The sequence below is a fragment of the Rutidosis leptorrhynchoides genome, chromosome 2, assembly GCF_046630445.1.
Source record: "Rutidosis leptorrhynchoides isolate AG116_Rl617_1_P2 chromosome 2, CSIRO_AGI_Rlap_v1, whole genome shotgun sequence".
NCBI classification, from domain to species: Eukaryota; Viridiplantae; Streptophyta; class Magnoliopsida; order Asterales; family Asteraceae; genus Rutidosis; species Rutidosis leptorrhynchoides.
Window position 1 is genome coordinate 684,339,336 of NC_092334.1, and position 10,981 is coordinate 684,350,316.

General features: G+C 33.9%; 1 protein-coding gene across 1 annotated transcript; it reads right to left on the reverse strand.

The window, feature by feature from the left end:
- On the reverse strand, nucleotides 1-3,798 carry LOC139894010 (uncharacterized). Its single transcript, XM_071877217.1, has 3 exons — nucleotides 3,589-3,798; nucleotides 583-757; nucleotides 1-228 (listed from the first exon to the last, which is right to left on the reverse strand). The coding sequence occupies exons 1-3, from the start codon at nucleotides 3,731-3,733 to the stop codon at nucleotides 132-134; spliced, it is 417 nt and encodes a 138-aa protein (XP_071733318.1). The 5' UTR covers nucleotides 3,734-3,798; the 3' UTR covers nucleotides 1-131.
- Between the last annotated feature and the right edge of the window lie 7,183 nt (nucleotides 3,799-10,981).

Genomic DNA, 10,981 nt, shown 5'->3' on the forward strand with positions numbered 1-10,981 from the left:
TATTTGTACATAAACCATTTATCATTCATGGTTTTAAATTTTAATTAATAAGAAAGATATCATCTAATTTACATATCAAACATATGCATACAGGAGTCGAATATAATTACAACCATGAATTAATGATTTGCCTAATATCGTCTCCATTTCTCCACCTCTCTGTGAGTTGCCTTGATCAGTTTCTTGGTGTTAACAACCACCTCCTCTATCAGATAACCAATCTCATCCCTGGTATATATCAACAACTCATAAGTTATAAATCATAAGATAAATGGTATACACATTTCTAGGCAACCAACAGTTCATAATAGTATATACACAATAAACGTCTAAATGCTATAAAAGTAAGGTATATTAATAAGGAATTAGGCCAGTTCCACTTGAACTCAAAGTTTGTCATGACTCATGACTAGACTTACTTCACATGAGAAGACACTACGGGAAACACTTGAGTTTGTGGGTCATAAGATAGAGCAATATGAAAGATATGATCTAGAATTTGAATAAGTTAACAACAAACTGATGACAACCAAATCAAAGATCATCAACAAGCGCGCGCGCACACACACACACAACACTTACTGAGTAGGAAGATTCCCGGGCCCACTGAATAACTTCCCGACATTGGAATGTTTCCGATACTCATCATAAGCAATTCCCCTTCCCGCACCGTAGCCAAACCCTAGACCAACTCCACAACCAGCACCAAATCCAAAAGCAAGCTGTAGTCCTGGAATTCCAGGACCAAACCCTGCACCTGAAGTACTCTTTATCTTAAGATTATTTCAACAAAAAAGAAAGAAAAAAAAAAAAAAAGGTTGCATTTTTAATAACCTAATTATGCCTGTTAATATGTCATATCAACGGTTTCTTCTGCCTAAAGTCCTATGCTAAAGAGACAAACAATGTTTTAGTATGACTCAAAAAACAGAGAATCGTATAAATAAGCAACCTACTTTCGTTAAATTTCTATTTTAAAATATAATTGAATGGTTCGACGTTGAATGGTCAGCGCATTTGTTTCGCGTTTGTTTCTGACCTCTGAATGCACCATTCAAGTGTTGAACCATTCAGAGCTGAAACACTCTCTTAACCATTAAGCACCTAAGATTTTTATAATATCCCTCCTCAAATATTATCCAGAACACTAAACAAAGATAATTTTATGCAATTTACATCATTCTATCAAAATGATTATCAAACAGCTTATTTTTATTCAGAACTAAATTTATTCAGTTTATTCAGAGACTTTGAATCATTCAGATTATGAATCATACAACGCTAAATCATTCGGTTTTATCAAACGCAACCTTAGCTTTAGTTTCTTGGACATATTAGACCTTTATATTTGAACAAAAGCAATCTAATCGAAGCATTGTATGTTTAGAAAACTTCCAAAAAGTGTCATTCTATATTTCTATGTAGTCGATGATCAAAGAGCTAAACAATGGGGTAGCTATATATGACGTCACATCATCAGTCATGTCATCACTACACAATCCTAAAAGGTGTCAATCCATCGATTTGCATGTCACAATTGCCCCCAACCGGAAATAGGTTGTTATTCACTATTGACTATTGTCAGTTGTCTAGAATAAAAAAAAAAAAAAAAAGAAAAAAAAGAAGCAAGTTTCTATTTTTCGTTCAAAGTAAATTTCAATTTTCTAAACCAATATCCAACAAAAGTACTGTAACATCCACTGTTTTGCAAAAATGCAACACGGCGCGCCGCGCAGACAATTTGCTTTGTCTGTGAAGTTTGGGACAGTTTTGCCACGTTTTGATTTAAAAGGCGGCTGAATGTGTAAATGTATCAAAAACGGGATAAGACCAGATTATGGGTCTGGAAGCCTCATTTTGTGTGTTGACGAGTTCCAGAACCCAAACTCTCAAGTGTGGTATAAACCCTAGAGTGAAGTAAGTGTGAATTGGTGAAGAAGGTGTCAACTATTACCCAAATTGAAGTGTATCTGGGTTGCTACAGCTGCTAGGTCTTGATTGTGTCTTGAGCTAAACTCCGAATTCAAAATTGTGTTCAATTCTTGAGTTGGTGTTAGGGTTTATATGAGTAATGACCATAAACCCTTATATCTTAGGGTTTGAGGTCTATGGAGTCTTGTACTTGGGTATGAGACCCTTGAAAATGGGTTTTGGGTTAGGTGTTGATGTATTAATTTATTGTCAAGCAATTGCTAAGTCCTTTGCTTGTGATTATGTTACCATTGACCATGTAATCAAGGATTTGCTAAGGGTCAAACCTGAATGTTGACTTGAATTAGTCAAACTAGGGTTTGTGTCTAGTGAGTGATTTTGTACATGTGTGTGTATTGAAATTTGTGTTGGTCAATAATGTTTTGGTGTGTAATCACTATTGTAGTAGTGATCATAAGTTAACCCTAAACTTGGTCAATGGTGAACGAGTGCAAATGGATTAAATTGCACTTGTAAGGGCAAATTGTGTATGGTCAATTTTTAAGCTAGAGTGTGATGTTTAGCTTGTATAGTTTGATGTAATAGGTGAATTGCATCATCAACTTGTGGAATGGGAGGATTTTATTGCTAAGGTTCCTCAAAGTGAGTGTAATGATTATGTATATGTATGCATAGGTGGTGTGTGTGTGTGTGGTTCTAGTGAATAGACATTTTGGCGGATTCACTTAATATCGTTCGTCGAGACCACACGGTGAATACAGTGAATAGACCGTTCGGCGGATTCATTATATGTCGTTCGTCGACAAGTGATTAATGTAAGTGGATAGACCATTTGGCGGATTCACTTACATTGATTGTGGTGGAGACACATGGTGACATAGTGAATAGACCGTTCGGCGGATTCACTATGGTGTCGTGGATGATTGTCTAGTTGTGATTATGGTTAACCATAAGTGTCGTTTTGGAATTATTGTTTGATATATGAGCTCATAATTGATTGTGTGCTTGCGTGACTTGTATGTGGTAACGTTTATGCTTAAACTATTGTATGATTAATGATATGAGTTTATTGTATGCTTATGTGTGTGCATATATAATTGTTACATTCACTAAGCATTAGCTTACCTTTTTGTTGTTGTCTCCTTTTATAGGTCCAAGTGCGAGAAAGGATTAGGTAAGGTCGATTGATAGCATAATCGGAGAGTCGTGGGATTAAGAGATCTTTTGGCGAGACGGGTAGCTTGTCCCAAAACCATGCTCACAAATAGTGTCTTTTGAAATTATGTTAATTTGGGTCAAAGTTACCATTTTGTTAAGTGTTGGGTTGTAACACCCTGGAATGGTTTAAACAGGTTGTTTGCTGTAAATGTTGTTTTGTAGTGATGATGAAACCAGGTTTGGTAAATGACTAATATTGTGAAATGGTAAAGGCACTTTTGGAAAATTATGTCGTATTCTAGAATTGAGTCGAGTCGTTTCAAGTACATAACTATTTCAAGCAAATTTGCCCTAACAATAAAATGCATAATTCGTAACTTGAACTATATTGTTTACATAATCAATTAGCTTAATTTCATAGCATATATGTTGTTTACAGAATCAATTATATATATATATATATATATATAGAGAGAGAGAGAGAGAGAGAGTAAATACCTCCGATGAGTCCAACGCCGAAACCAAGACCACAACCGGCACCAAGGCCAAAAGCAGGACCGAGTTTACCTAATTTGTTTGAATAGGCTACTGGTAGCTTCCACAGAATACCTTTATCATCATCGTTGTCGTTCCTGTTGGGCATTTTTATTAGTCAGCCGATTTTAGGTTTCGTCGATATAATGAAACGTATGTGTGCAAGCAATGCACCGTTGATGAGATGATAAAAATAAAAATAAAAATTAAAAAATAAAAAAATAAAACTTCGAATTAAAATGAAAAAAAAAAAAATAAGGATTTATTTAACACATTGTTGTTAAACAAATAAAGGTAAAGGTAAAAAGTAAAAGATAAAAAGGTAGAAAGTTTTTTCTGTTCGGGTAAACATATAAAGATTTTTATAAATGTTAAAATTATTTCAGTAAAAATTACTCTATTAGTTTAAAAATAATTGTTCATCTTACTTTTCATCTATATTTTAAAATACATAAAAAAAAACCTAATAAATATTTAGGGTCGAAAACAGGTATCATCTTTTCTTTAATTGCTTCTTGGCGCTTGATCTTTGGAGGAAGATTTTCCTTTGGTTAAAGTGTTATACTTGAATTACTCTTCATTGTCATCATGGTCTGAGATACTCTCGTGGGTTGATATGAACTCTTCAGCAAATGACAAGAAGATTCGTGTGGTGGCTATTCTCGTGGCGACTTTATGAATTATTTGACGCTTCAGGGATTGTTTGTTATTCAACGACAAAAATTTGAAGAGATATGATCCGTTTGATCACATTCGTTATTGTTCGTTTTCGTGGTTAAAATTTAGAAAAATTGTATTTTTAATTAGAACTTATGGCTTTTAAACCCGTTGTAATGTTCTTCTAGCTCCTTCTTAGAAAGCCGTTTTTTATTTTAGTTAAATTACCGTCGTTCAGAAAAATAAATATTTACGGTCATTAAAATTCTGTAAGTTACTTTTGGAGTCATTAAGTTACCATCTTCCATTTATTAATCACAACTATTTATTTTCTTGAATTACTTCATTTAAATTTAGCTTTTTTTTTTTTTTTGAAAAGCAGAGAAATTTTATTACTTAAACGCGTAGAATACAGACTCCTATCAATTGTACAAATACACAGAAGCAAGATACCGAAACCTGAGAAACTCGACCAAATGAGTATAACCTATCAGCTAAACTTATCAAATGCATATGTACATGAAATATACAATGGGAACCATGATACTCCTTAGATATTAGCCCACTCCCATCCGGTCATTGCAAAGGCCCGGGTTAGAAAGCCAAATATGCCACGCCAAATTAAGACTCTTTATTCGTGTGCGTATCCACTCATAACTCTTGCATTGGATTTCTTCAAATAATCTCGAACTTGAGGTTGTATGCTTCCCGAACACCTTGTCATTTCGATTTTTCCAAATCAAATACCCCGTTATCCACTTGATCGCTTGCCAAATATTACCCATTTTACTTGAACTTGGATAAGGACTTGTGTCTTTAAAGATGTCGTCAATAGACAGAACCGATAAATTCTCAATCTTCCACCAAGAAAAAACCATGTTCCAAATCTCCGAAGCGACCTTACAAAACACTAAAGAATGTTCAACCGTTTCGAGGTCTTCATCGCAAATAGGACACCTTACCGAGTCGAGATCAATATTTTTTCTATCTAACTCCACCCGAGTCGGAATCCTTTTTCGTATGGACCTCCAAGCAAATATTTCGATTTTCTTCGGCACTAATTTGTTTCGTGAAGTTTCCTGGTTTTGAAAAGAATTACCTAATACTTTTTCATCAATACATGCCATCATTTCACAACTTTTGAACGATCCGCTTGAGTCCCAATGCCATTTCCATCGATCACTTTCATTGTTTCCAAATTGAGTTGTATGAAGCAATTGTTGAATCTGATGCAGCTCATCCCTTGTTCTTCCTGAAATCGATCGAACCCAGTCCCAAGAAAACAGAATTGTATCAGCCTCCCTTCGAATTCTATCTCCCACTTTTGCATCTTTGTTCGCATCTAGCCGATATAGTCTCGGGAAAAGTTCCTGTAACCTGTTATCGCCGAGCCACAATGAAATGTCCCGTTCTTATTGATTAAAAACGTTCCATATTAATTGATTTCGTTGCGAGGTTTTGACCTCTATATGAGACGTTTTTCAAAGACTGCATTCATTTTAAAACAAACCATAATCTTTATTTCATCAATAAAGGTTTAAAAAGCTTAACGTAGATTATCAAATAATGATAATCTAAAATATCCTGTTTACACACGACTATTACATAATGGTTTACAATACAAATATGTTACAACAAAATAAGTTTCTTGAATGCAGTTTTTACACAATATCATACAAGCATGAACTCCAAATCTTGTCCTTATTTAAGTATGCGACAGCGGAAGCTCTTAATAATCACCTGATAATAAACATGCTTAAAACGTCAACAAAAAATGTTGGTGAGTTATAGGTTTAACCTATATATATCAAATCGTAACAATAGACCACAAGATTTCATATTTCAATACACATCCCATACATAGAGATAAAAATCATTCATATGGTGAACACCTGGTAACCGACATTAACAAGATGCATATATAAGAATATCCCCATCATTCCGGGACACCCTTCGGATATGATATAAATTTCGAAGTACTAAAGCATCCGGTACTTTGGATGGGGTTTGTTAGGCCCAATAGATCTATCTTTAGGATTCGCGTCAATTAGGATGTCTGTTCCCTAATTCTTAGATTACCAGACTTAATAAAAAGGGGCATATTCGATTTCGATAATTCAACCATAGAATGTAGTTTCACGTACTTGTGTCTATTTTGTAAATCATTTATAAAACCTGCATGTATTCTCATCCTAAAAATATTAGATTTTAAAAGTGGGACTATAACTCACTTTCACAGATTTTTACTTCGTCGGGAAGTAAGACTTGGCCACTGGTTGATTCACGAACCTATAACAAATATGTACATATATATCAAAGTATGTTCAAAATATATTTACAACACTTTTAATACATTTTGATATTTTAAGTTTATTAAGTCAGCTGTCCTCGTTAGTAACCTACAACTAGTTGTCCAACGTTAGATGTACAGAAAAAAATTGATATATATTATCTTGAATCAATCCACGACCCAGTGTATACACGTCTCAGGCTAGATCACAACTCAAAGTATATATATTTTTGGAATCAACCTCAACCCTGTATAGCTAACTCCCACATTACTGCATATAGAGTGTCTATGGTTGTTCCAAATAATATATACACATGGGTCGATATGATATGTCAAAACATTTGCATACGTGTCTATGGTATCCCAAGATTACATAATATATTAGAATATATGTATAATACAATATAAGTTAGCTAGGATATGATTAATATAGATTTTTTTACCAATTTTCACGTTGCTACAACAAGAAAAATTATCCAATCTTGTTTTACCCATAACTTCTTCGTTTTAAATCCGTTTTGAGTGAATCAAATTGCTATGGTTTCATATTGAACTCTATTTTATGAATATAAACAGAAAAGGTATAGGTTTATAGTCGGAAATTTAAGTTACATGTCAATTACTAAAGAGGTAGTCATTTTCGTCGAAAAAATGACATCTTGATGACCATTTTGAAAAACATACTTTCACTTTGAATTTAACCATGATTTTTGGATATAGTTTCATGTTCATAAGAAAAATCATTTTCCCATAAGAACAACTTTTAAATCAAAGTTTATCATAGTTTTTAATTAACTAACCCAAAACAGCTCGCGGTGTTACTACGACGGCGTATGTCCGGTTTTACGGTGTTCTTCGTGTTTTCAGGTTTTAAATCATTAAGTTAGCATATCATATAGATATAGAACATGTGTTTAGTTTATTTTAAAAGTCAAGTTAGAAGGATTAACTTTTGTTTGCGAACAAGTTTAGAATTAACTAAACTATGTTCTAGTGATTACAAGTTTAAACCTTCGAATAAGATAGCTTTATATGTAGGAATCGAATGATGTTATGGACATCATTACAACCTCAAGTTTTCTGGATAAAGCTACTGGAAATGAGAAAAATGGATCTAGCTCCAAAGGATCCTTGGATGGCTTGAAAGTTCTTGAAGTAGAATCATGACACGAAAACAAGTTCAAGTAAGATTTCCACTCGAAATAAGATTGTTATAGTTATAGAAATTGAATCAAAGTTTGAATATGAGTATTACCTTATATTAGAAAGATATCTTACTGTAAATAAGAAAGATTTCTCGAGGTTGGATGATCACTCTACAAGATTGGAAGTAAGCTAGCAAACTTGGAAGTATTCTTGATTTTATGAAACTAGAACTTGTAGAATTTATGAAGAACACTTAGAACTTGAATATAGAACTTGAGAGAGATCAATTAGATGAAGAAAATTGAAGAATGAAAGTGTTTGTAGGTGTTTTTGGTCGTTGGTGTATGGATTAGATATAAAGGATATGTAATTTTGTTTTCATGTAAATAAGTCATGAATAATTACTCATATTTTTGTAATTTTATGAGATATTTCATGCTAGTTGCCAAATAATGGTTCCTACATGTGTTAGGTGACTTACATAGGCTGATAAGAGCTGATCATTGGGGTGTATATACCAATAGTACATACATCTAAAAGCTGTGTATTGTACGAGTACGAATACGGGTGCATACGAGTAGAATTGTTGATGAAACTGAACAAGGATGTAATTGTAAGCATTTTTGTTAAGTAGAAGTATTTTGATAAGTGTCTTGAAGTCTTTCAAAAGTGTATGAATACATATTAAAACACTACATGTATATACATTTTAACTGAGTCGTTAAGTCATCGTTAGTCGTTACATGTAAGTGTTGTTTTGAAACCTTTAGGTTAACGATCTTGTTAAATGTTGTTAACCCATTGTTTATTAAATCAAATGAGATGTTAAATTATTACATTATCATGATATCATGATGTATCTAAATATGATATATATACATTAAATGTCGTTACAACGATAATCGTAACATATATGTCTCGTTTCAAAATCATTAAGTTAGTAGTCTTGTTTTTACATATGTAGTTCATTGCTAATATACTTAATGATATGTTTACTTATCATAATATCATGTTAACTATATATATATATATATATATATATATATATATATATATATATATATATATATATATATATATATATATATATATATATATATATATATATATATATATATATATATATATATATATATATATATATATCCATATATATGTCATCATATAGTTTTTACAAGTTTTAACGTTCGTGAATCGCCGGTCAACTTGGATGGTCAATTGTCTATATGAAACCTATTTCAATTAATCAAGTCTTAACAAGTTTGATTGCTTAACATGTTGGAAACACTTAATCATGTAAATAACAATTTCATTTAATATATATATTATCATGGAAAAGTTCGGGTCACTACAGTACCTACCCGTTAAATAAATTTCGTCCCGAAATTTTAAGCAGTTGGAGGGGTTAACGTATCTTCTGGAAATAAATGCGGGTATTTCTTCTTCATCTGATCTTCTCGTTCCCAGGTGAACTCGGGTCCTCTACGAGCATTCCATCAAACCTTAACAATTGGTATCTTGTTTTGATTAAGTCTTTTAACCTCACGATCCATTATTTCGACGGGTTCTTCGATGAATTGAAGTTTTTCGTTGAGTTGGATTTCATCTAACGGAATAGTGAGATCTTCTTTAGCAAAATATTTCTTCTAATTCGAGACGTGGAAAGTTTTATGTACAGCCGCGAGTTGTTGAGGTAACTCAAGTCGGTAAGCTACTGGTCCGACAAGATCAATAATCTTGAATGGTCCGATATACCTTGGATTTAATTTCCCTCGTTTACCAAATCGAACAACGCCTTTCCAAGGTGAAACTTTAAGCATGACCATCTCTCCAATTTCAAATTCTATATCTTTTCTTTTAATGTCAGCATAGCTCTTTTGTCGACTTTGGGCAGTTTTCAACCGTTGTTGAATTTGGATGATCTTCTCGGTAGTTTCTTGTATTATCTCCGGACCCATAATCTGTCTATCCCCCACTTCACTCCAACAAATCGGAGACCTGCACTTTCTACCATAAAGTGCTTCAAACGGCGCCATCTCAATGCTTGAATGGTAGCTGTTGTTGTAGGAAAATTCTGCTAACGGTAGATGTCGATCCCAACTGTTTCCGAAATCAATAACACATGCTCGTAGCATGCCTTCAAGCGTTTGTATCATCCTTTCACTCTGCCCATCAGTTTGTGGATGATAGGTAGTACTCATGTCTAGATGAGTTCCTAATGCTTGCTGTAATGTCTGCCAGAATCTTGAAATAAATCTGCCATCCCTATCAGAGATAATAGAGATTGGTATTCCATGTCTGGAGACGACTTCCTTCAAATACAGTCATGCTAACTTCTCCATCTTGTCATCTTCTCTTATTGGCAGGAAGTGTGCTGATTTGGTGAGATGATCAACTATTACCCAAATAGTATCAAAACCACTTGCAGTCTTTGGCAATTTAGTGATGAAATCCATGGTAATGTTTTCCCATTTCCATTCTGGGATTTCGGATTGTTGAAGTAGACCTGATGGTTTCTGATGCTCAGCTTTGACCTTAGAACACGTCAAACATTCTCCTACGTATTTAGCAACATCGGCTTTCATACCCAGTCACCAAAAATGTTTCTTGAGATCCTTGTACATCTTCCCCGTTCCAAGATGTATTGAGTATCTGGTTTTATGAGCTTCTCTAAGTACCATTTCTCTTATATCTCCAAATTTTGATACCCAAATCCTTTCAGCCCTATACCGGGTTCCGTCTTCCCGAATATTAAGATGCTTCTCTGATCCTTTGAGTATTTCATCCTTTAAATTTCCCTCTTTTAAAACTCCTTGTTGCGCCTCCTTTATTTGAGTAGTAAGGTTATTGTGAATCATTATATTCATAGATTTTACTCGAATAGGTTCTCTGTCCTTCCCGCTCAAGGCGTCGGCTACCACATTTGCCTTCCTCGGGTGGTAACGAATCTCAAAGTCGTAATCATTCAACAATTCAATCCACCTACGCTGCCTCATATTCAGTTGTTTCTGATTAAATATGTGTTGAAGACTTTTGTGGTCGGTATATATAATACTTTTGACCCCATATAAGTAGTGCCTCCAAGTCTTTAATGCAAAAACAACCGCGCCTAATTCCAAATCATGCGTCGTATAATTTTGTTCTTGAATCTTCAATTGTCTAGACGCATAAGCAATCACCTTCGTTCGTTGCATTAATACACAACCGAGACCTTGCTTTGATGAGTCATAATAAATCACAAAATCATCATTCCCTTCAGGCAAT